Raw genomic sequence first — 26,471 nt, forward strand, 5'->3', positions numbered from 1 at the left:
ACCAGCCGGCGCAAGCCCCACGGCCCCGCGCAAAAGCCTTGAGAGTCCACAGCGCACGCCGACGGCGGCGGGGTCAGGGCGGTGCGTCACGTGGCCCAAAGGCGCAGCCAATCAGCGCAGCCCTCTGAGGTATTCAAATCGATGGCGGGGCCGACGGTTGTGCGGGGCTGCGCTGCCGCAGGCGTCTCGGGGACTGAGTGTCGCCTTCCGCCGCCATGCCGGGCACCGGGCGCTGACAGACCTTCGGGCCCGGTGGGCGGAATGGAGAATCAGGGTGTGGCTCCCGGGCCTTATCGGGCCACCAGGCTGGTAAGACTGCGCGTGAACGAGACTGGCCAGCCGGAGTGATGGCCGCTTTTACGTGAGAACGTTTGTAGCTTTCCCTCGGGCGGAGGGATAGGTTCCAGAACTTCTTGGGTGGCTGAAGAGAATGAGGGAAGTTCACGGGTATCGCGGACCCTTGCAGACACGCCTGTCCCCCTCCTCTGCTCCGGGCTCCCCGGGTGGGCGCATCGGACTCAGCTTCTGAAGCGACTCCTGTTCTTGGTGCTGTCGGCGTCCCCTGGAATGTCTTGGAATATTCTGAGTTTAGCCGCTCCCCACGCCTGATTTTCTACCCGCATAAGGATTCGAGAAGAGTTTTGAGTTCCAGTGCTTTGTAGGGTCAGACTTGGGGGCAAGCCCGATTGTTTGTGATAGCTTCGTTTTGCCGGTCCTGTAGAATTTAATGCAGGATGTACCGTCTGAATGCCACTCGGTAACAGCTATTTCATAACTAAGAATATTTTAAGTACCCATCAGGAACCACTGTTGGTAGTCACTGGATTTGTACTTGCATAGAGTGTCTTGTGTATTTGGATCATCAATCCAAGAGGATACTGTGCCACTGGTTATGTGACATTAGGAGGGTCACTTCTGTGAGCGTCAGTTTCCACCTTGGTAAACTAGAGCTAATGATACATGCCCAGACTAAGAGATGTCCCAGAGTAGACATACTGTATGTGAAAGTGTGCTGTGATCTGTAGAATAACAAACAACTTATTCTCTGGATAAATTGCAGCTCAATATAAGTTTCTTGAATAATATATGAGATGTGGAAGTGTGGAAAGAAAAGAATACAGTTATCGTGTTTTCAGCCCTTAAATTCTGCGTTGTGATGTTGGGACCACATAGGTTAGATAAGTGGTAGCATAGCGAGTAGTAGCATAGTTGGGGTTACAAATCAGATTTCTTAACCTCTAATGTAAGATTTTTTAATTAAAAGGTTATATGTTTATTCTATACCACTCCTCTTAGACCTGCCACGAACCCAAAAGTTTGGGTAATTTGAAAACAGTTTTGGAAAGTGTGAGTATCTTTTGAAAATGTAGATATATCACAGCGTCATTAAACAAACAGTAGACTTAAAACTTAATTTACCGCATCTGTTCTATGTTAATTATTGGGATCTTCACTAGTAAATATACTAAAGGTATATTAATACTTTAATACTAAAGGTATTTTACCAGTAAAACTACTGCTTGCCAAGAGTTTTGTTTGGCCTGCATAGTTAGTTATGAGTTCAGGTTCTAGAGTCAATCCAATGCCTGGGTTTTAGCTGTGTGACCTTGGTCAAATTATTAAATGTCTCTGTGCTTCATATTCCTTATCTGAAAATGGGATAGTAATAGTACCTATTCATAGAATTTTGAGAATTAAAGTGAAATAATGAGTGTAATGCATAGTGTCTGACACAAATGCTACTATCATATTATTAATATTAGTTGAGGTTAAAGAAACAGGAATAAATGCTTTCTCTGTTGAGGACTAAAGGCAGGTTCATTGTAGTTCTCCATTATTCCTAGGTTTCCTAAGTAAGCCAACCAGCCAGTGAAGTGCTTTTAGTCAAAAACTATTACATAAAAATATTATTACAACACTAGAATTAATAAAAAGAAATCATTATGAGATGTAAAATTTTCTTTAGCACAAATAAGACAAGTGATTTCTTCATGAATTTTAATGATTTAACAAAATGTGAATGAGAGAATTTTCTTTGTCTAATTAAAAAAATATTGTTTTCTTTCCATTTGCAGTGGAATGAAGTTACCACATCTTTTCGAGCGGGAATGCCTCTAAGGAAACACAGGCAACACTTTAAAAAATATGGCAATTGTTTTACAGCAGGAGAAGCGGTAGACTGGCTTTATGACCTATTAAGAAATAATAGCAATTTTGGTCCTGAAGTAACAAGGCAACAGACTATCCAGCTATTGAGAAAATTTCTTAAGAATCATGTCATTGAAGATATCAAGGGCAAATGGGGATCAGAAAATCTTGATGACAACAGTCAGCTATTCAGGTACTAAACAAAGAAATAACTGCAAAACTGAATTACTTAACAATGAAGTTTCACTCCACTTCTAATACTTTTACTAAAAGAGCAGCCTCTTCAGGGGAGGTAATATTTTCTGTAGAAAACGTACTTCTCTGGGCTTCCCCGGTGGCGCAATGGTTGAGAGTCCGCCTGCCGATGGAGGGGGCGCGGGTTCGTGCCCCGGTCCGGGAAGATCCCACATGCCGCGGAGCGGCTGGGCGCGTGAGCCGTGGCTGCTGGGCCTGCGCATCCGGAGCCTGTGCTCCGCGGCGGGAGAGGCCCGTCTACCGCAAAAAAAAGAAAACTTACTGCTCTTAGTCCAATTAAAACCATTTAAAAGTTAAAGTTAGTTAAAGGTTATAGCTGTACAATTCAAACTTATAATAAAATAAGGAGTTGGGAGGAAAGAATGAGATAGTGTCACTTTTACATATTCTGAGAACTCTATAACATGTCAAGGACAGAACATTGTCAACCTTTAGTTTCATAGATTTAATAATTACAAGACAAGTTCTCACAGGTCCTTACCTTCAAGTGACATGTAATCTATATAATCTAAGAACACATGTGATGAAATAAATAATAGCAAACTTTATATAATAACAAAAGAAATATACCACAGGTTGAAGAGAATATTTATTAAGAATTTATCATGTACCAGAAGCCCTACTTTATGAGTTACATGTTTTCTTTATTTAATCCCTAGAATAGCTCAGAAAGGAAGGTATTAACTCCTTCTTACAGGTGAAGAGCCTGAGACCATGCTTCTACAAATTTTATTCCCTTGGTCTGAAATATGTTCATGTACACATTTATCAGACTAGTAAACACGTTTCTTCTCATGTCAGCTGTATTGTAGCCTCTGTGGGGCCTTTCTGACTCCCTCGGGCCAGCATAATTGGTTTTTCTCTCTTGTACCCAGAGTTCTTGATTATATATCCCTTAAATTAGATCTTTGGATTCTAATACCCATGTTTTTTTACTCTACAAATTAGTACTTTTCAAATGAATTGTAGAAATTGATTCTTGCCTGTGTGTCAAAGATGACTTATGTCATACAAATAAACTGCAATAACAAGCATATATCTTGTATAACACCCTACAAATCTTTCCTCTCTCCACTACTCGTCAGTTACCTTTTGAGTTCCTTTGCTGCTGCTCATCCTTTAGCTTTTACTGTCCTCAAGGTCCTAGGCTTGTCTACCCTTCACCTCTCTCCCTAGGCAATCTCATACCATGTCTCCACTTACTTTTCTTATGACTTTCAAACCTCCAACCCAAATACCTCTCCTGAGCTTTAGGCCCACTTTTGCCTATTAAACAGGCACTTCAAATATAGTATATGGAAAATCACTAACATCTCTTAACCTAAATTCTGACCTCTTATATCCATATCTGAATGAATGGCACAGTCTTCCCTGTAGTTGCCTTCATTCTTTCCCTTCTCCCCTTTAAATATGATGTAATTATCAAACCATGTCTATCGTGCTGCCTCAGTATTCTCTGATCTGTCTACTTCTCTTAATGAATGTTCTTTTCGTGAGACTACTATTCTCTCTTACCCGGAATTCTGCATAACTCTTCAACTAGTCTGTCTACCTCTAGTGCCTTTATAGTGGTAACAAAACTATGACGTACTTAAAAATAAAGTATAACAAAAATGTGTAAGACCTTACTGGAGAAAATGATCACATTTTACTTAAAGTAATAAGTGGAGAAGGATATTCTGTTCATGAATGAGAAGACTTAGTGTCATAAATAAGTCACTTCTTCCCAAATTGATATATAAATTCAGTGCATCTTCATTCAAAACCCCTACATAATTTTTTGTAGGATTTAACAAACAGATTTTAGAGTTCATTTGATAATGTAAAGGTCCAAGTCGATTTTGAGGAACAATGAGGGGAGAATTGCCTTACCTGATTATCTGGCCTTGATTAAATTTAAATTAAGACCATTAAGTGCTGAGAATATAAACCCTTACATATAAAGAAACTTGGAGTGAGTTATACATGAATTAAATACCTAAATATGAAAATAAAACTCTTCTGAAAGAATATAAGAAACTATTTTTAGGACAGAGGAATAAGAAAAAAACGTCTGAGGTGACTAAAAACTTATGCATAAACTTGATGTATGTTAAAAGATACCATAGGGATATTGTTTATGTATATTTATTTAAAGTATGAAAACATGAACAAGAAAGAAATACACTAACTATAGGTTAATGATTTCCCTTAGGAAGAGAGAAATAGAATTAGCAAAGAATTTCTTTCATTTATAAAAAAGATAATGGGGCTTCCCTGGTGGTGCAGTGGTTAAGAATCCACCTGCCAGTGCAGGGGACACGGGTTCGAGCCCTGATCCAGGAAGATCCCACATGCCACGGAGCAACTAAGCCCGTGTGCCACAACTACTGAGCCTGCGCCCTAGAGTCTGCAAGCCACAACTACTGAGCCCACACGCCGCAACTACTAAAGCCCACGTGCCTAGAGCCCGTGCTCTACAACAAGAGAAGCCACTACAGTGAGAAGCCTGCTCACCCCAACAAAGAGTAGCCCCCGCTCGCCACAACTAGAGAAAGCCCACACACAGCAATGAAGACCCAACGTAGCCATAAATAAATTAATTAAATAAAATTTTAAAATAATAATAAATTTTAAAATTTTAAATTAAAAAAAGATAATGAAGTCTTGATAAAATGTTAATAGTTGCATTGGTTGATGGTTACCTATGTGGATGTTGTTTTATATTATTTTCTGTACTTTTTTGTATCTGAAATATTTTATATTAAATTGAAGGGAGGAAAAGCATTATAATCAAAAGGAGCAAGAGTTCTGGAAATTGAACAATTACAAAGGGTAGAAAATACATACAAATTAGATAACTAATGAGAGACATTTAGAAAATGTAACATTCTAGAACCATTTATTATGTAAATGATACCTCTCCAAAAGAATTGATCCTAATAATAACCCTGATTTATATAGGAATAAAGTTAAAATACATAGTTTACTAAAGAAAGCAGGAAACTATTAAATTTTTTAAAAAGGTTTAATGGGAAAATTAATTTATGTAGAAGATTAATTCCTTGATAATGTAAATAAATCCAGTTTTTAAAGTTATTCTTAAGATAAATGGGGCTTCCCTGGTGGCGCAGTGGCTGAGAGTCCGCCTGCCGATGCAGGGGACACGGGTTCGTGCCCCGGTCTGGGAAGATCCCACATGCCACGGAGCGGCTGGGCCCGTGAGCCATGGCCGCTGAGCCTGCGCTTCCCGAGCCTGTGCTCCACAACGGGAGAGGCCACAACAGTGAGAGGCCCGTGTACAACTAAAAAAACAAACAAACAAACAAAAAAAGATAAATGGCACTAAAAGTTTGTTTATGATCTCACATTATTTAATTTCATATTATTCTTAAACCAGATTTCCTGCAAATTCTCCACTTAAAACTCTTCCACGAAGGCATCCAGAATTGAGAAAAAACAGAATAGAGAACTTTTCCAAAGATAAAGATAGTATTTTTAAATTACGAAACTTATCTCGGAGAACTCCTAAAAAGCATGGATTACATTTCTCTCAGGTAAAACATCCTTTTTACTAGTCACTAGTTTAAATATAATTACTGCGTGCTTAATAATAGAATCATTAAAAGTGAATGATTAAGATTTGAAGCCAATACTTGGAATCTCTTAACTATATTATATTCTAAAAATGTATGTGTAAATTTGTTTGGAACTCACAGAAACGATAATAAAAATGATAGTGAGACATACTTGAAATAGTATTTGATAATTTAAGCATGTTTTGTTTTAAATTAATTTGAGGGTATTGGAGGCAGCTGCAAAACCAAAAGCTCTATTACCATATATTGCATTATTTCTTCAAGTGACACCTTACAGCTCCACAATGGGCTGATACTAATAGAATTACTAAATATTAGAAGTGGTGTCGGTTCATTGTCTCCAAAATGTGAGCATACCATATTAACCAAAGTAATTCTTTTTTCAGGAAAATGCAGAGAAAATGAACTGTGAAATAATCAATGAAGATCAAGAAAACTCCATTGATAATAGAGAAATAAGCCAGAAAGATGTTGAAGAAGTTTGGAGATATTTTATTCTGATCTAGTAAGCTATAACTAAACTATAACCAAGTTCCTCAGGTGTTTAGAATGTTAATTTGATATTTTCATCAAGATATGCAGTTGAGGAAGAACAGATTAATTCGCAAAGCTTAGAATTTAACCTGTATATGTGTTTCTTAATAAATATTCTTGCGATAGTTCTGGTACAATAGAAGTAGAATGTTTTCAATATAATTTGCTTTTTCTTTGACTCAAAGTTGTAGCTCTAGTTTGGGGTCTATATTGGAATCCTGCACAGGTTATTAAGATACTTTAAAGTAGATACTAATGTAAGTGTTAGAGGTTGATTTAAGAAAAATATTCCAAAAGCTTTGTTTGTTTTCCATTCAAACTCTTTCATATTTGTATTCTATTCCACTTATTTTATGGAGGAAAAAAAGTTTGTATTCTTTCTCCTATTTAGCCTGCAAACTATTTTAGGTGTGTCATCCCTAGAAGAAGTCATAAATCCCAAACAAGTAATTCCTCAATATATAATGTACAACATGACCAATACAAGTAAGCATGGAGTAGTTATACTGCAAGACAAATCAGGTTGGTATCAATAAAAGAAGTTGGAATCATTTTAAACATGCTAACAAAGGTTGCAGCTATTGTGGTGATAAAGAGAGACCAAAATGTAGAAAGTAGAATACTTCAGTTGAGAGAACATCAGGGAGACTACTGTTTTATCAGAGGCGCTTTAGTAATCATAGTGGACTAATTTTTAAATGAATATTATTCACACTTATTTTAGCTCTTAAGGTGGATTCCTGAATGATTTTTTTTTAATGACAGGGTTAAGCATCCAAAAGATATGCAAATATAATTGAAACTATTGATTAATCACATTTTATTGAGGACCTACAATGTGCCAGGTACTGTGCTAAAGATTAATGATGAACAAGAGAGAAATGGTCCATGCCTTCCTGGAGCTTACATGATAAGTTATATACAAATTTAAAGGGGTCAAGACATACATGCAAAACCAAAGTAACACCCTATAAAATAAGTAAAAACTCTCAAGAACAGTATTCTAAAGAACACTAGCTTTGTATTATATATATGTTTATATAATGTATTGATTTCAGATATAAGAGGAAAATCAGGGAAATAATTTAAGCCAGATGTATTGGAAAGCTTATAGGAAATGTATTAATAAATTTACTGAAAATGTTGGCTCATTTTTTTATAATCAATTGCTGTCTGTAGAATTAATTGACATGCATTACTTTGAACTTCTTTTTGTGGGCAAGAACTTTGAGGGTTTAATTGTAGGAGCAAAAAAGTAAATGTTAAAACTTAAGAACTATGTTGTGTATGCTTGTAGCTTTGGACCAGTCGTATCTTTTATTACCTAAAATAACTTGATTATATGTTCTCCATCTAAGCTTTCTCTTCTTTATAACTATTAACTTTTCAAGTCAAATGTATGTGTGGTTTTTGTGTTTGTGTCAAAAAACTGCTACACTTATGTGTCATGTTTCACATAGTGGCAATTGAAAGATTTTAAGCAAGCCTCACTGTGAAAGTAACTTAATATTCAAATATAGCTTGTTTCAATCATAGGGCTCACTCAAATCAGTAATATTCAAATAGAATAGCTCACTTTTTAAACTTGTATTATAAAATACTGTCTTGGCCCTATGTCTTATTAAATATGTAATTTTTAATCCTGCTGGTACACATACGTGTGTGTATATATATATATATATACACACACACACACACACGTGTGTATAATTATATAATATAATAAGTGTGAAGTTTTAAATATACTATCATTGTAATTGTTTGATTGAACACTATTAATTTTTTGTGTAGATGACCTACCTCACTGGGTATTATCTGCCATGAAGTGCCTAGCAAATTGTAAGTTAAACAAACTGTGTGTGTGTGTGTGTGTGTGTGTGTGTGTGTGTGTGTGTGTGTATTATATTGATAATATTTAATAAGAACCAAGGAATTATTTTTAATAATTTATAAAGTCCTGATAAAATTAAATTATATTATTTCTGTTGATGTTTAAATGAAGATCTAGTAGAACTGATTACACTTCTTTGCATGTGGGGTATGTTATAGAGCCCTTAACTTTTTCTATGCAGATAGTGATTTTATAATCCAAGCCCGTCATTTATGATTCAGTTCTCATAAATCATAGGCTAGAGGATCTCAGAGGATTTTTAGGTATAATCTACATCAGTTGCCTTAGTGAGTCCAGAGAGTTCAAATAGCAACTTCTAAGTAAAGCAGCTTGTAAGTTGAAAGTTTCAATCAGAAATGAAGTCTTGGGGCTTCCCTCGTGGCGCACTGGTTGAGAATCTGCCTGCTAATGCAGGGGACACAGGTTCAAGCCCTGGTCTGGGAGGATCCCACATGCTGTGGAGCAGCTAGGCCTGTGAGCCACAACTACTGAGCCTGCGCATTTGGAACCTGTCCTCTGCAACAAGAGAGACCGTGATAGTGAGAGGCCCATGCACCAAATGAAGAGTGGCCCCCGATTGCCACAACTAGAGATAGCCCTCGCACAGAAACGAAGACCCAACACAGCAAAAATAAATAAATTAATTAATAAACTCCTACCCCCAACATCTTCTAAAAAAAAAAAAGCAAAAGAAATGAAGTCTTATAAAACCCACTTCAGTCCCCTTGTCATTGTACATGGCTTCAACATTTGGTGTTTCATAACATGCTTCTACTCCATAGGGTATATTAATGGGATTTTTATGTTTATGAAAAAAAATGGTCTGTCACTAGTCAGATCATTTTTTAGCATTTCATTCTTCAAGCTTTTTCCATAGTGATCAATGATAAGTGAGTTTTATCATTTAAGACCCTAGTTCAAGTACAAAACCCTAATTGCTCTCAAAAATCAGTTTTTAAAATGTGCAGAGGTGTATGCTTCTAAATCATCAAAAGTTAAATTGTATTTTAATAATTTTGTTACAAAAGTATTTTTCTAGTTTTTATAAAATTAGTATTTTATTAATGTTCAGGATAAGTATATATTCCCTTGTTGTCCACTGGGTGTCAATATGACAAAATAACAGTATAAATAGCAATAAGTAAATAATATTAGTTATAGAAAAAATTTATCAAATCAAGGTAAAGATCTTGATCAGAAGCTAGAGATTTTTGAGATTCTCTTTCTACCTTCTCACTACGTAACTGTCCTTCTCTCTCATACCTTGGCTTATGATTAGCAACTCATAGCATACTTCCAGGGATTTCTCTGATGCCCCATCTTTAGGGATTTGTTTCTTTTTCTTCTCAGTCCATGTTATACATAAATAATACCAAGATATAGCTTACTAAATTCCAGTTTAACAACAATATGTCTAGCCAGAGGCAATATTAAGACTTTTATTTAACTTGTTTGTTATTTAATCCCCCACCATAATCCTGTGACATACAGGAATCAAAGATCAGTATACTATTCGTAATTTTTTTTCTAGAAGAGAAAACTAAGGCTTAGAAAGTCTTTTTTTCTGATACATAAGGAGCCATGTATTCAAACCTAGATTCTCTAACTGTAAATTCTGTGTTTTTAATTCCAGTAAAGTATTTTCTATCTTAGAAAACTTTTAATTATTATCAAATTTTTATTCTACATATTAAGAATATTTCTTATATCCTCCTCAGAAAAATTGTCTATTTGTTCCACATAAAATCCTTATTAGCCTTTAAGCTATTAAGTGTGTGTATGTGTGTTAACTTGAAAGATAACATAGTAACTCTCAAATCTGAGTGCATATCACAGTCACTAGAGAAACTCAGCAAATATTCAGATTCAGTCGATTCAGTATGTCAGGAATTTTTTTTTTTTTTTTAAATCACGTCTCAGAAGATTCTTATACCAAGATGCCCAGCTCAGTGTTAGGAAACTACTTAATTAGTGAACCAGAAGCAAACATTTCTATATCAGTAATTCCTAGCTCCATAGGAATTCTGATAGATTCTGGACTGTTTAGAGGAGATTATACTTTTAATAGGTACACTGGATGATTCTGATTATGTAATCCATGGACCACCCTTTAAATGCTATTAAACCTCAAGATCCTGTGACTTGCTCTCACTTTATACTGCTCTAAGTTCTAATTTTATCTTTGCCACCAAACCTCTTTTACCTTGAGCAAGTTGCTCTGAGCTTCATTTTCCTCACCTGTAACATAAGATCATAATTTATTTCTGAGGAAAATACTAATGAGTAGACATGATTATTTCAATAATGTTAAGCTAATGGAACAGCGATGTAAAGAGATTATTTAAACTCATTCAGGGTATGCTTCACGTCATGCAAAATTTAATCACAAAAATGTAAATTTACAAAAGACAATTTGAAAATTATTTGCATAATACAAATAATCTTTGCTTTATAAAATGAATTGTGATAAAATCCCATTAAAAGAAACTGTCCTGATGCTTTTAAAATATATTTCAAATTTTGCTTTATATACAATTTTTCAGTCATAAATATTAAAATTAAACAAAACGCTAATAGTTTCAGTGATTTCTAGTGAAAAGATGGTGAGAAGGAATGAGATATGCACAACCCTTTAAATTTTTAAATTGTGACAGAATTTGTTAAACATAACTCCTTCATGAAATAAGTATACATTTTATGCTTTTTATATCTTTAAAAATTGTATTTAAAATAAACTATATTTCACCTTTTAAAAATTTTTTGCCTCTACTTAGGGCCAAGAAGTAATGATATGAATAATCCAACTTATGTTGGATTTGAACGAGATGTATTCAGAACAATTGCAGATTATTTTCTAGATCTCCCTGAACCTCTACTTACCTTTGAATATTATGAATTATTTGTGAACATTTTGGGTATGTATAGATTTTTATTTACTATTTAAATTTATTTTATTAGTTTCCAAGTCCCTCATAATTTAAAAGATCTAAAAGTGTGGGTAAATATGAAGGTGGCAGGCTATAAATTATTTTAAACTTCAGGAATACTCTGGTTGTTGTTATGTTGTTTTCCAGTAATTCAAATATACCATTCCAACGCCAATTCTCTACACCAATAGGGTGTCTTACAATTCAGTTCATTTCTGACACTAACTACCCAGAGTTAACCCAGACCCCAAAAAGTTGAGGACAAAGTCTTTCAGCTCTGATACTAACTACCCAGTTCTAGCTCAGACCCCAGAGATCAAGGGCTTAGTTCCACAATGCTGCCCTCACTTCATGCACCAGCTGCAAATGAGGTCCTCATGTTTACAGACATTTCTGCCTGACTAACTACCAAGTTAGGGGTTCCCACAACCCCCTGAAGTTTAATAATTCACTGTAATGGCTCACAGAACTCTGGAAAGTGCTTTACTTAATGATTCCCAGTTTATTATAAAGGATACAAGTCAGGAACAGCCAAATGGAAGAGATATATAGGGCAATGAATGGGAGTAAGCGTTGTGCAGAGCTTCCGTGTTCTCTCCAGGAATGTCATCCCCCAGTGTGTCCATGTATTCACCAACCGGTAAGCTCCCATAGCTGTGTTGTTTCAGAGTTTTAATTGAGGTTTCATTACATAGGCATGGTTGATTAAATCATTGCTCATTGTTGACTAAGTCTGACCTCCACCAACCACCACTACCCCACCACCCCCTCCACGGAGGTCTGAGGTAAGGCTAAAAGTTCCAACCTTCCAAGAAGGTCTAGGCCTAAGTCACCTCATTAGCATAAACTGAGGCTAGCTCTAATAGGCTCATAGTGAATAACAAAAGACTTCTGTCACCCTGGAAATTCCATGGGTTTTAGGAGTTCTATACCAGGTACTAGAAACAAAAACTATATATATGTTTTATTAAACTACAGTTGTCTTGTAATTAAGAATTTTCTAATACTTGTAGACTGAAAGTAGATATTTTGTCTTGTATTTGACTGAATCCATTTAATTAGATTGTTGAAATAAATTTTAAAGTTATTTTCATCACAAGTTGGAAAACCTCGAGTCTTGCACTTTGTAACTGAATGTTGCATGTGTCCTATTTAAGTGGCTTCTGAATTAAGCAACTGCTATTTGTACTATACTAACAATATGTACTATAGTGATGCTTTGTTTTTTTAACGTTACTCTTGTTTTTGTTTTATTTTTGTCCACTGTCATACAGTTGCATCTTAATTTTTGTTTCATTTCCTGGTAGTTGTTTGTGGCTACGTCACAGTTTCAGATAGACCCAGTGGGATACATAAAATCCAAGATGATCCACAGTCTTCAAAAATCCTTCACTTAAACAGTCTGAATTCCTTCAAATCAACTGAGTGTCTTCTTCTCAGTCTGCTTCATAAAGACAAAAACAAAGAAGAATCAGATACTACTGAGAGACTGCAGATAAGTGATCAAGGATTTCAAGAAAACTATGCTAAGAAAATGCAGCTAGTTAATTTAAAAAACAGAAGAGCCAGTGTTAATGACATAATGGGAGGAAGTTGTCATAATTTAATAGGCTTAAGTAGTATGCATGTTCTATCCTCTAGCATCAAACCAAGGTGCTATTCATTAGAAGGAATTGTAGATTTACCAGGGAGTTCAAGTAAAGAGGTCTCCAGTGTCTTCCATCAATCTGTTTTGAACATAAAAGGACAAAATAATAAACAATTTTTAGAGTCTGAAACCAAACAGGAATCCCTAATGCATCTTCATTCAGAGGAAAGTATTCAAAAGCCACTCTGTGTTGGTTTTAAAAGAACCTCTACTTTGACCGTTCAAGACCAAGAGGAGTTATGTAATGGAAAGTACAAGTCAAAACAGCTTTGTAGATCTCAGAGTTTACTTTTAAGAAGTAGTACAAAAAGGAATAGTTATATTAATATGCCAGTGGCTGAAATTATCATGAAACCAAATCTTGGACAAGGCAGCACAAGTGTGCAAAGAGCTATGGAAGGTGAACTCGGAGAGTCTAGTACCACAGTCAATAAAAGACTCTGCAAAAGTACAATAGAACTTTCAGAAAACTCTTTACCTCCAGCTTCCTCTATGTTGACTGGCACACAAAGTAAGGTTGATGCTTTCAATGCATGTAATGTTAACTTTTAGTGTTTACTAACCCTGTTTCACTTACCTGGCTTTTCTTCTCTGAAATTGCTTTATTTTTTCCCTCCAGAAGGAAAGTTTCATATTGTAAAAGACTTGTCATGGCATAACCAAGATTTATTCTACTTACCTAAAACACTCCTTTTCTTTCCCTTAATTTGCACTTATTCTGAGTCACTTTATTTGTAATAAGTGAAGGATTTTCAATCTTTCATAATCCAATAGGTTATGAAGAAAATAATGAGTATCTTACCATGCTTTTGAAGAATGTGGAAATTTCTGGGAATAGTCAAAAGAAATGAAACATTATTTTGCCTTCTTTATATAACTATATGCTGGTAGTATGAAAGCAGCTAGTGTCATTGATGATTTTTTTCTGGGGGGTAATTTGCCTTCTAGGTTTGCTACAACCTCATTTAGAGAGGGTTGCCATCGATGCACTACAGTTGTGTTGTTTGTTACTTCCCCCACCAAATCGTAGACGGCTTCAACTTTTAATGCGCATGATTTCGCGAATGAGTCAAAATGTTGATATGCCCCAACTTCATGATGCAATGGGTACAAGATCACTGGTAAGTTGATTTCTTAAGAAAAGAATAAGTCCAGTTCATAAACTGTGCCCACCCGCCCCCTCCCCCCCAAAAAAAGAAAGAAAGAAGACCATCTAAGCATACTACTCAAGTGATGTTATGGTCTTGAAATCCTGGATTCTTGAGTTTAAAAAAAGCTCTTGAAAGTCTAACCTTTCCTAGCAGCAGAATACTGGTGCATTAATCCTTTGTGCCCAGTTTTTTATACTTTCACATCTTGATCTTTACCTAAGGACTTTGCCTATTCACTCACACTATATCACTTCATAGTGGTTAACTGTCAGACCGTATTATATTGCCTTGTGCCATTTCTGTTTGGTGCGGAAGGAAGGGGAGACGTAGGCACTGTTGAAAGCTGAAGGGCACTATAACCCTGTGAAATAAAAAATTAATGGGAAATTCATGTGTAGTAAGTCAAAGTGTTTCAGATATTGTAGTAGTGGGAAAGTTGTATTTGATGTGTTATGTGAATTAGGATAGCTTGTCATTGTGAGCAGGAAGTTGGGAGATGTACTGTGAAGCAGTCTTAGGCTCCATATGAAGATGAGGGAAAAGAGGCATTTATATGCAGATATTGACTGGAAATTAACTCTTGAAATAGTATCTCTAATATCTCTTTCCCTCCCTCTCTTTATCTCTCTCTTCCTCTCTCTCTCTCTCTCTCTGTCTTTCTATAAAGAGCTGCCACTTCCTTAGAGCGCAGCTTCAATTTAGAAAATGTTCTTGTAGCAAGGAATCTGTAGCTAAGCTCTGTTCTTCCACTTATTAAGGACAGTTTTTTAATAAAATGACATACCTAATATAAAGAGGAAGAATTATTCTTAAGTAATTGTGGCACCATTAAAAAGCATAAGGAAGTTTGTAGGAAAAGATATTTAGAGAGATATGAGTAGGAAGGAGGTAATTTTGATTTTACACTTTTTGAGATTGAGGTTATAGAACATCCAAGTGAAATTTATCCTACAGACAGAATGGAAACATGAACCTAGTGAAGAAATATTAGGGCAGAAAGTATATTTTTTGGAAAAGTGGTAGTTGAGGCTATGGGAGTAAATGAGTTCTACAGAGCTGAGAAAAAAAAGAATAAAAGCTGAGGACTGAGCATTGGAAGAAGATAGGAAAACCTGCCAAGCATGTAGGAATAAGACCAAAAATATTTCAATTCAATAAATATGCTCACCATCTATTATGTGCAAAATACTTAAAATACAATTCTGATATTCAAATTATTTTAGAATGAGGTGTGTGAGTGTTTATGTGTGCGTGTGTCTTATATTTTGTGGGTTTTATGGATATGAATGAGAGTAAATTAGTTTTGAAACACAAAATTTACCCCAGGATTTGAAGATTGTAGTGATGGAATTGAAAAATACAATGTATTAATTGTTTTTAAAGACTAATAGAACAGCATTAAAAACTGTTTTCCAGTTTCAAAAGATAAACGGTGCCAACCTTGTAACCACTTGTGTTTTTATGTTATCTTTCTCCTAGTCTGTGCTTTTATGGGGTTAATTTAATAAGTCACTGTTCTCTAACAGTCTTTAAGCACCATATTTATATGGTAGTGATGGAACCTATGGCGTTTAGTGATAAAATTGAGACAAAATTGAAGAAAAAGCTAAAGCCTTCTGTAATCATTTGGAATTTATATTAAGGAAATAATTAACAAGTACTATTTAAAAAATTGGCATTTTATTCTTTCTAATGTAATAAGTTATTGTCCTCATTTTGTAAGCTGAAGTCTGCTTATCACTTTATCTCAATCCTTTAGCATAATACTACCTAGAAATTACTGGTATTCTAATTTATATAAAACCTTAAGTTTTTAAATTCACATCTTTAATGTTTCTAGATAATACATACTTTTTCGCGGTGTGTGTTACGCTGTGCTGAAGAAGTAGATCTTGATGAGCTTCTTGCTGCACGATTAGTTTCTTTCTTGATGGATCATCAACAGGAAATTCTCCAAGTACCCTCTTACCTACAGACTGCAGTGGAGAAACATCTTGACTACTTAAGAAAGGGCCACGTATGTATTCTAAGTCTTAAAATTCTCTGCATTAGTCAGTTGCAAGTGGCAAACTCATCTCAAACTAGCCTAATCAGAAAGGGAGACTTTATCAGCTCACATAAATAACCTCCAAAAGTCAGGAATGTAGACAGAATATGGAGATTCAAATAACAATAGGACTGTTTCCATCCCTTATTTCCATTTCAGTCCTATATTTGAAAAATGGCTCCTTCACATGATTGGATATGGCTGATTAAAGCTCTTGAGTCATAGACTTATATTTGCAATCCAAACGGAAAAAAAGCCATTCCTCATCTCCAATTTGAAAAGTTATTGGTATGGAGTGGCCAAATCTAGATTAAATGCACATTCTTTAGGTGGTTGAGGGTGAGTGGGTTGAAGAGAGGGCCCATTCTCTGAGTGGCTCTACATAGATTAGAGAAGAATCTGTATTTGACAAAAGGTAAGAATAGTTGGAGTAGAATGGGAAGGAACTTTTATAAGGAGAGAAGGAATCTAAGCAGCCAAAAACAACAGATGTCTGCTATATTCAGTCCTTGGCTGCCCAACGCATTTATTCATGTTTCTTCCTATACATACTATTCTAATATTGCCATGACTTACTGTAATTATAACTATCCCCTACAATTCTTTCTCTTCTCTACAGATTTTTTTTTCTACAGCAGGTCCTTATTGGTCATCAATTTTATACACATCAATGTATACATGTCAATCCCAATCGCCCAATTCATCACACAACCACTCCCACCCCACCCCCACTGCTTTCCCCCCTTGGTATCCATATGTTTGTTCTCTACATCTGTGTCTCAATTTCTGCCCTGCAAACCAGTTCATCTGTACTATTTTTCTAAGTTCCACATATATGCGCTAACATACGATATTTCTTTTTCTCTTTCTGACTTACTTCACTCTGTATGACAGTCTCTAGATCCATCCACGTCTCTACAAATGACCCAATTTCTTTCCTTTTTATGGCTGAGTAATGTTCCATTGTATATATATACCACATCTTCTTTATCCATTCATCTGTCGATGGGCATTTACGTTGCTTCCATGACCTGGCTATTGTAAATAGTGCTGCAATGAACATTGGGGTGCATGTATCTTTTTGAATTATGGTTTTCTCTGGGTATATGCCCAGTGGTGGGATTGCTGGATCATATGATAATTCAATTTTTAATTTATTAAGGAACCTCCATACCATTCTCCATAGTGGCTGTATCAATTTACATTCCCACCAACAGTGCAAGAGGGTTCCCTTTTCTCCACACCTTATCCAGTACTTGTTGTTTGTAGATTTTCTGATGATGCCAATTCTAACTGTTCTGAGGTGATACCTTGTAGTTTTGATTTGCATATCTCTAATAATTAGTGACGTTGAGCAGCTTTTCGTGTGCTTCTTGGCCATCTGTATGTCTTCTTTGGAGAAATGTCTACTTACATCTTCTGCCCATTTTTGGATTGGGTTGTTTGTTTTTTTAATATTGAGCTGCATGAGCTGTTTATATACTTTGGAGATTAATCCTTTGTCCGTTGATTCGTTTGCAAATATTTTCACCCATTCTGAGGGATGTCTTTTCATCTTGTTTATGGTTTCCTTTGCTGTGCCAAAGCTTTTAAGTTTCATTAGGTCCCATTTGTTTTTTTTTCTTTTTATTTCCATTACTGTAGGAGGTGGATCAAAAAATATCTTGATGTGAATTATGTCAAAGAATGTTCTTACTATGTTTTCCTCTAAGAGTTTTATAGTGTCCAGTCTTACATTTAGGTCGCTAATCCATTTTGACTTTATTTTTGTGTATGGTATTAGGGAGTATTCTAATTTCATTCTTTTACATGTGGCTGTCCGGTTTTCCCAGCACCACTTATTGAAGAGACTGTCTTTTCTCCATTGCATGTCCTTGCCTCCTTTGTCATAGATTAGTTGATCATAGGTGCGTGGGTTTATCTCTGGGCTTTCTGTCTTGTTCCACTGATCTATGTTTCTGTTTTTGTGCCAGTACCATATTGTCTTGATTACTGTAGCTTTGTAGTATAGTCTGAAGTCAGGGAGTCTGATTCCTCCAGCTCTGTTTTTTTCCCTCAAGACTCCTTTGGCTATTCGGGGTCTTTTGTGTCTCCAAACAAATTTTAAGATTTTTTGTTCTAGTTCCGTAAAAAATGCCATTGGTAATTTGATAGGGATTGCATTGAATCTGTAGATTGCTTTGGCTAGTAGAGTCATTTTCACAATATTGATTCTTCTATTCCAAGAACATGGTATATCTCTCCATCTGTTGGTATCATCTTTAATTTCTTTCATCAGTGTCTTATAGTTTTCTGCATACACTTCTTTTGTCTCCCTAAGTAGGTTTAGTCCTAGGTATTTTATTCTTTTTGTTGCAATGGTAAATGGGAGTGTTTCCTTAATTTCTCCTTCAGATTTTTCATCATTAGTGTATAGGAATACAAGAGATTTCTGTTCATTAATTTTGTATCCTGCAACTTTACCTAATTCATTGATTAGCTCTAGTAGTTTTATGGTGGCATATTTAGGATTCTCTATGTATAGTATCATGTCATCTGCAGACAGTGACAGTTTTACTTCTTTTCCAATATGTATTCCTTTTATTTCTTTTTCTTCTCTGATTGCCGTGGCTAGAACTTCCAAAACTATGTTGAATAATAGTGGCGAGAGTGGACATCCTTGTCTTATTCCTGATCTTAGAGGAAATGCTTTCAATTTTTCACCACTGAGAATGATGTTTGCTTTGGGTTTGTCATGTATGGGCTTTATTATGTTGATGTAGTTTCCCTCTATGCCCACTTTCTGGAGAGTTTTTATCATAAATGGGTGTTGAATTTTGTCAGAAGCTTTTTCTGCATCTGTTGAGATGATCATATGGTTTTTATTCTTCAGTTTGTTAATATGGTTAACCACATTGATTGATTTGCGTATATTGAAGAATCCTTGCATCCCTGGGGTAAATCCCACTTGATCATGGTGTATGATCCTTTTAATGTGTTGTTGGATTCTGTTTGCTAGTATTTTGTTGAAGATTTTTGCATCTATATTCATCAGTGATATTGGTCTGTAATTTTCTTTTTTTGTAGTATCTTTGTCTGGTTTTGGTATCAGGGTGATGGTGGCCTCATAGAATGAGTTTGGGAGTGTTCCTTCCTCTGCAATTTTTTGTAAGAGTTTGAGAAGGATGGGTGTTAGCTCTTCTCTAAATGTTTGATAAAATTCACCTGTGAAGCCATTTGGTCCTGGACTTCTGTTTGTTGGAAGAATTTTAATCACGGTTTCAATTTCATTACTTGTGATTGGTCTATTCATATTTTCTCTATCTTCCTGTTTCAGTCTTGGAAGGTTATACATTTCTAAGAATTTGTCCATTTCTTCCAGGTTGTCCATTGTATTGGCATAGAGTTGCTTGTAGTAGTTTCTTACGATGCTTTGTATTTCTGTGGTGTCTGTTGTAACTTCTCCTTTTTCATTTCTAATTTTATTGATTTGAGTCCTTTCTCTCTTTTTCTTGAGGAGTCTGGCTAATGGTTTATCAATTTTGTTTATCTTCTCAAAGAACCAGCTTTTAGTTTTATTGATCCTTGCTATTGTTTTCTTTGTTTCTATTTCATTTATTTCTGCTCTGATCTTTGTTATTTCTTTCCTTCTGCTAACTTTACCTTTTGTTTTCTTCTTTTTCTAGTTCCTTTAGGTGTAATGTTAGATTGTTTATTTGAGATTTTTCTTGTTTCTTGAGGTAGGCTTGTATAGGTATAAACTTCCCTCTTAGAACTACTTTTGCTGCATCCCCTAGGTTTTGGATCATCGTGTTTTCATTGTCATTTGTCTCTAGGTATTTTTTTATTTCTTTGATTTCTTCAGTGATCTCTTCATTATTTAGTAACGTACTATTTAGCCTCCATGTGTTTGTGTTTTTTATGGTTTTTTCCCTGTAATTCATTTCTAATCTCATAGTGTTGTGGTCAGAAAAGATGCTTGACATGATTTCAATTTTCTTAAATTTACTGTGGCCTGATTTGTGACCCAAGATGTGATCTATCCTGGAGAATGTTCTGTTCGCACTTGAGAAGAAAGTGTAATCTGCTGTTTGTGGATGGAATGTCCTATAAATATCAATTAAATCTACATGACCTATTGTGTCATTTAAAGCTTCTGTTTTCTTATTTGTTTTCATTTTGGATGATCTGTCCATTGGTATAAATGGGGTGTTAAATTCCCCCACTATTATTGTTTAACTGTCGATTTCCTCTTTTCGAGCTGTTAGCAGTTGCCTTATGTATTGAGGTGCTCCTCTGTTGGGTGCCATATATATTTATAATTGTAATGTCTTCTTCTTGGATTGATCCCTTGATCATTATGTAATGTCCTTCCTTGTCTCTTGTAACACTCTTTATTTTAAAGTCTATTTTATCTGATATGAGTATTACTACTCCAGCTTTCTTTTGATTTCCATTTGCATGGAATATCTTTTTCCATCCCCTCACTTTCAGTCTGTATGTGTCCCTAGGTCTGAAGTGGGTCTCTTGTAGACAGCATATAGATGGGTCTTATTTTTATATCCATTCAGCAAGCCTGTGTCTTTTGGTTGGAGCATTTAATCCATTCACGTTTAAGGTAGTTATCGATATGTATGTTCCTTTGACCATTTTCTTAATTTTGGGGGGTTTGTTTTTTGTAGTTCCTTTTCTTCTCTTGTGTTTCCCACTTAGAGAAGTTCCTTTAGCATTTGTTGTAGAGCTGGTTTGGTGGTGCTGAATTCTCTTAGCTTTTGCTTGTCTGTAAAGCTTTTGATTTCTCCATAGAATCTGAATGAGATCCTTGCTGGGTAGAGTAATCTTGGTTGTAGGTTCTTCCCTTTCACCACTTTAAGTATATCATGCCACTCTCTTCTGGCTTGTAGAGTTTCTGCTGAGAAATCAACTGTTAACCTTATGGGAGTTCCCTTGTATGTTATTTGTCATTTTTCCCTTTTTGCTTTCAATAATTTTTCTTTGTCTTTAATTTTTGCCAAGTTGATTACTACATGTCTCAGCGTGTTTCTCCTTGGGTTTATCCTGTATGGGACTCGCTGTACTTCCTGGACTTGGGTGGCTATTTCATTTCCCATGTTAGGGAAGTTTTCTACTATGATCTCTTCAAGTATTTTCTAGGGTCCTTTCTCTCTCTCTTCTCCTTCTGGGACCCCTATAATGCAAATGTTGTTGCGCTTAGTGTTGTCCCAGAGGTCTCTTAGGCTCTCTTCATTTTTTTTTCATTCTTTTTTCTTTATTCTGTTCCACAGCAGTGAATTCCACCATTTTGTTTTCCAGGTCACTTATCCGTTCTTCTGTCTCAGTTATTCTGATGTTGATTCCTTCTAGTGTAGTTTTCATTTTGGTTATTGTATTGTTCATCTCTTTTTTTTTGTTCTTTAATTCTTCTAGGTCTTTGTTAAACATTTCTTGCATCTTCTCCATTTTTTCCTCCATTCTTTTTCCGAGGTCCTGGATCATCTTCACTACCATTATTCTGAATTCTTTTTCTGGAAGGTTGCCTATCTCCACCTTATTTAGTTGTTTTTCTGGGGTTTATCTTGTTCCTTCATCTGGTACATAGCCCTCTGCCTTTTCATCTTGTCTATCTTTCTGTGAATGTGGTTTTTGTTCCACAGGCTGCAGGATTGTAGTTCTTCTTGCTTCTGCTGTCTGCCCTCTGATGGATGAGGCTATCTAAGAGGCTTGTGCAAGCTTCCTAATGGGAGGGACTGGTGGTGGGTAGAGCTGACTGTTGCTCTGGTGGGCAGAGCTCAGTAAAACTTTAATCTGCTTGACTGCTGATGGGTGGGGCTGGGTTCCCTCCCTGTTGGTTGTTTGGCCTGAGGAGACCCAACACTGGAGCCTACCTGGGCTCTTTGGTGGGGCTAATGGTGGACTCTGGGAGGGCTCACGCCAAGGAGTACTTCCCAGAACTTCTGCTGCCAGTGTCCTTTTCCCCAGGGTGAGCCCCAGCCACTGCCCACCTCTGCAGGAGACCCTCCAACACTAGCAGGTAGGTCTGGTTGAGTCTCCCCTGGGGTCACTGCTCCTTCCCCTGGGTCCCAGTGTGCACACTACTTTGTGTGTGCCCTCCAAGAGTAGAGTCTCTGTTTCCCCCAGTCCTGTCTAAGTCTTGCAATCAAATCCCACTAGCCTTCAAAGTCTGATTCTCTAGGAATTCCTCCTGTTGCCAGACCCCCAGGTTGGGAACCTGACATGGGGCTCAGAACCTTCACTCCAGTGGGTGGACTTCTGTGGTATAAGTGTTCTCCAGTCTGTGAGTCACCCACCCAGCAGTTATGGGATTTGTTTTTACTGTGATTGTGCCCCTCCTACCATCTCATTGTGGCTTCTTCTTTTTCTTTGGATGTGGGGTATCTTTTTTGGTGAGTTCCAGTGTCTTCCTGTCTATGATTGTCCAGCAGCTAGTTGTGATTCTGGTGTTCTCTCAAGAGGGAGTGAGAGCATGTCCTTCTACTCCGCCATCTTGGTTCCTAATCACCTTGTCTGCAGATGTTATGGGCCCTGCCCATGCTCTTACATCTCAAAAATAGTAGATGAACACTTTATTACCATTTCAAAACATTAATGTTTTAAGATGAATTAAAATATCACTTTGTTAGTGTTTTGTAGTTAAAACAATAAAATCCATGGTTATTGGTTCTAATGATGATAGCTACATTTATGTAATACTTGTGTGCTAAGCATTTTATATATATTATCTCACATACATTCACATTTTACAGATGAGGAGACAGACCAAGACCAGTTGAAATAACTTGCTGATGGTTATAAAGCTAGTAGGTTGTAAGGCTGGGATTGAGACCCTACTGACTTACTGCTACTCTGCTGCATAATACACTTTTCTTAAAGTGTTGAATGTTTGGTGGCAAAATAATAGGTATTAAAACCCATCAGAAGAACCCTTTACCAAATAGGAACATGACCAGAATTAATAGATTTGACTGTATGTATCATTTTGTTCATTACAGATTAAAAATCCTGCAGATGGAGTGATTGCTCCTTTGCCAACGTATTCATACTGTAAACAAATTAGTGCTCAGGAGTTTGATGAACAAAAAGTTTCTACCTCTCAAGCTGCAGTTGCAGAACTTTTAGAGAATATTATTAAAAATAAGAGTTTGCCTGTAAAGGAGAAAAGGAAAAAACTAAAACAGGTAAGAGGATGAACAAGTTTCAATGGTAAATATTTTCTAATATGATATTGCTGATTGTTATTTAATGACATTTAGAATTTAATTTCTTATTTTAATATTTTGAATTTTAAATATCATATATATAGGCTATGTATGACTACCTGCCTGGTTTTACTCTGTCCTGAAATTTTCATAATAACCATAATAACAGATACTCTCCTTTGCTTCCGGTGTTTTATATTTAAAGCATGCATTACCCTGGGAACATAGTTATAAACTTAGGACTATAATACGTAACTTTGGGCTTCCCTGGTGGCGCAGTGGTTGAGAGTCCACCTGCTGATGCAGGGGACATGGGTTCGTGCCCCGGTCCGGGAAGATCCCACATGCCGTGGAGTGGCTAGGCCCGTGAGCCATGGCCACTGAGCCTGCACGTCTGGAGCCTGTGCTCTGCAACGGGAGAGGCCACAACAGTGAGAGGCCCGCGTAACGCCAAAAAAAATATGATAATAATAATAATAATAATAATATGTAACTTTTAGTGACTCATCATTACCATTTAGAATTTTTAGATCTACATCAAAACCGTGTAGCCACATGATTCTGGCAAGTCCAATTCTTGTTCTGAGACACTCAAGAAGTATGAAATATACTAACAAGATCCTTGTGACCTTCATAGGCTTTTCCAATGAGAAGGAAGAACATCTGGAATTTAGGAGAATTAACAGCAGAAGAGAATCCTAGAATGTTAATGCTAACTGGAATCTAAGAAATATTACAGGGTACCTTTCATGTGTGAGAAAGTGGAGGGAGAAGCAAGGATAAAGTGAAAGGATACTGATCTCTACTACATCTTTGAGAAAGGCACTGAATCCTTATAAAATGTTGACCAGTGGCTTCAGCTCAGATAATAATGTTAAATACCCTCTAATTCCTCACCTCATTTTTAAGTTTCAGAAGGAATATCCCTTGATATATCAGAAAAGATTTCCAACCTCTGAAAGTGAAGCAGCACTTTTTGGTGACAAACCTACAATCAAGCAACCAATGCTAATTTTAAGAAAACCAAAGTTTCGTAGTTTAAGATACTAATTGAATTGAAAATTATGTAATACTTGTGGAACTTTGGTAAGTGAAGCCATATCTAAGAATTCAGCTACTAAAAAGGAAGCTTTATCAATAAGGTTTTTCTAAATAAAACATTATGTAAGGAAGTGCCAAAACAGTTTTTATCAATGTGAAACTCCTGAGAAACTAGTGAATCTCAATGGAGAGCAAGTGACAACAGGTGATACCAAATATTTTAATCAGAAATAATCTTTTGTTTTTTATACAACTATCTGGAAAAGCTATCATGATGTGTGCTAAAGTTTCATTTACTTGAATTTTGAAAAATGACATTTGCTCATCAAGATTAAGCTGTAATTCTTTAAAAAAACAACTTATCTGCATGTGCTTATGGATGTTAGCTGAAAGAACTCGTTATTTAGGATTACTTTTGTTTCTAAGTGTAAGAATGTGAAGAATATTTGAAAATTCAATGAATTAATTTTCAACTGCTAAATATTGCACTCATATTCTTTTGCTACTTTTGATCTATTTATATATGTATGTGTTTCTAAAATATGAATATATATTTTAAGACTTTGGTTTGCCTTAAACCCCCTAACTGCTTTAGTCATTCATTTTTTCAATAAATATCTTTTGCATTCTTATCTTCATGAATCTACTAGAATATAAAGATAAGAAAGAAGTATAAGGTGTATTCATTTAAAAGATATTTATTTAGCAAATACTATGTGCCTTTCATTCTTCAAGATGTGGAGAGAAAATGATGAATAAAACAGAAAACCTCTTCCCTAAAGTATTTGCTTTCTAATCAAGGGAGATATACCTACCAGGTACTTAAAAAAACAATACACCCCCTGAAATCAAGTCATGAGGATTCATTCAACTGAAGACTAGCCTTTTTAATTATTCAACAGTTCCCTAAGCTAGTGTTTTTCAAATTGTTGCATATTAGAATCACCTGGAGAGTTTTAAAATAATACATGCTCAGGCCCTACCTTATGCTGATTAAATCAAAATTTTAAGGGATGGCATATAGGCCTCAGTATTTTTTAAACTATCTAGGTGATTCCAATATTCAGCCACCTTTGAGAATCAGTGCCCTAAATACTTTTTATAAATAAAATGTCAAGCTGGTTTCACACTGGCTTTATTATTTCATTGGAAGAAAATGCCAAGTGTAAATTCCTCTCATCTTAATAGAATGTTCTACAAATTTCTACTTGACTAACTTCGTACAAACTTGAAGCACCTTTTCTTCCACATTTGAAGATTATTTAATATCTATTTGGTAAGTGTAAAGATATACATAATGCCTGGGATGTAATAGACACTTATTGTTCAATGACTGTTTTGATTTTTCAGTGTAATGTCGTACTGTAAAATGACAATGTTCCATTTGAAATTAATATTTTTATTAAAAATATGGACAGAAAATAACTCTATCTTTTGCCCAGAAACCTTAGCTATAAAAATATTGACGTGAATTAGAATTCTTCCCAAGGTGTTTGTATACTAAAAGTTTTCCTGTTTAAAGGTATGTAATAATGTGAATTATGTTGCATATTGAGATAAAAACTATTGTGGGTTTTATAACAATTTAATTTTGTATTTATTGACTGATATTAAATATATAAATATTATAAAGACATAGTAAACTTTGATCTCCCTTACTGTGCATGCAATTGAGGTTACAAAATACATGATGTAACACTTTAATAATGTGAACTCTGAAGTCAGATTTGAATGCTACTCTGCTGTTTACTGTGTAACCTGAGACAGGTTATTTAAATTCTCTAAATCCTAGTTTTCTTATCTGTACAATAAAGATTATAAGAGTACCCATCCTTTAGGATTGTTGTGAGTATTAAATAGAATAATTCGTGAGAAGTTTTTAGCACAGTGTTTAGCACAGAATAGGCACTCTATTAAATGTTAGAAATTAATACTAGAAACACCTAGAATTACAACACTAGAAGAGATCTTAGCAAAAATACAGTCCTCTCAATTGCTTTGGGCAGAAAGGAACCCAAACAAAATTGTGAACAATTGGTGAGTCTTATTAAACTA

At 35.7% G+C, this 26,471-nt stretch overlaps 1 protein-coding gene across 2 annotated transcripts; it reads left to right on the plus strand.

Moving 5' to 3' along the window:
• Positions 1 to 26,237, plus strand: DEPDC1 (DEP domain containing 1). Of its 2 annotated transcripts, none has more exons than XM_067043270.1 (12): positions 1 to 129; positions 2,076 to 2,341; positions 5,783 to 5,939; positions 6,368 to 6,486; positions 6,907 to 7,037; positions 8,307 to 8,354; positions 11,181 to 11,321; positions 12,641 to 13,492; positions 13,930 to 14,102; positions 15,973 to 16,149; positions 23,169 to 23,354; positions 24,285 to 26,237. In XM_067043270.1, the coding sequence occupies exons 2-12, from the start codon at positions 2,109 to 2,111 to the stop codon at positions 24,423 to 24,425; spliced, it is 2,358 nt and encodes a 785-aa protein (XP_066899371.1). In that variant the 5' UTR covers positions 1 to 129; positions 2,076 to 2,108; the 3' UTR covers positions 24,426 to 26,237. The 2 variants fall into 2 exon arrangements, with proteins under 2 accessions (XP_066899371.1, XP_058902471.2); XM_059046488.2 differs by lacking the exon at positions 1 to 129 and adding an exon at positions 247 to 309 and having other exon boundaries at positions 24,285 to 24,425.
• The last annotated feature ends 234 nt before the right edge of the window (positions 26,238 to 26,471 follow it).

Source organism: Kogia breviceps, chromosome 1, assembly GCF_026419965.1.
Source record: "Kogia breviceps isolate mKogBre1 chromosome 1, mKogBre1 haplotype 1, whole genome shotgun sequence".
Lineage (NCBI taxonomy): Eukaryota > Metazoa > Chordata > Mammalia > Artiodactyla > Physeteridae > Kogia > Kogia breviceps.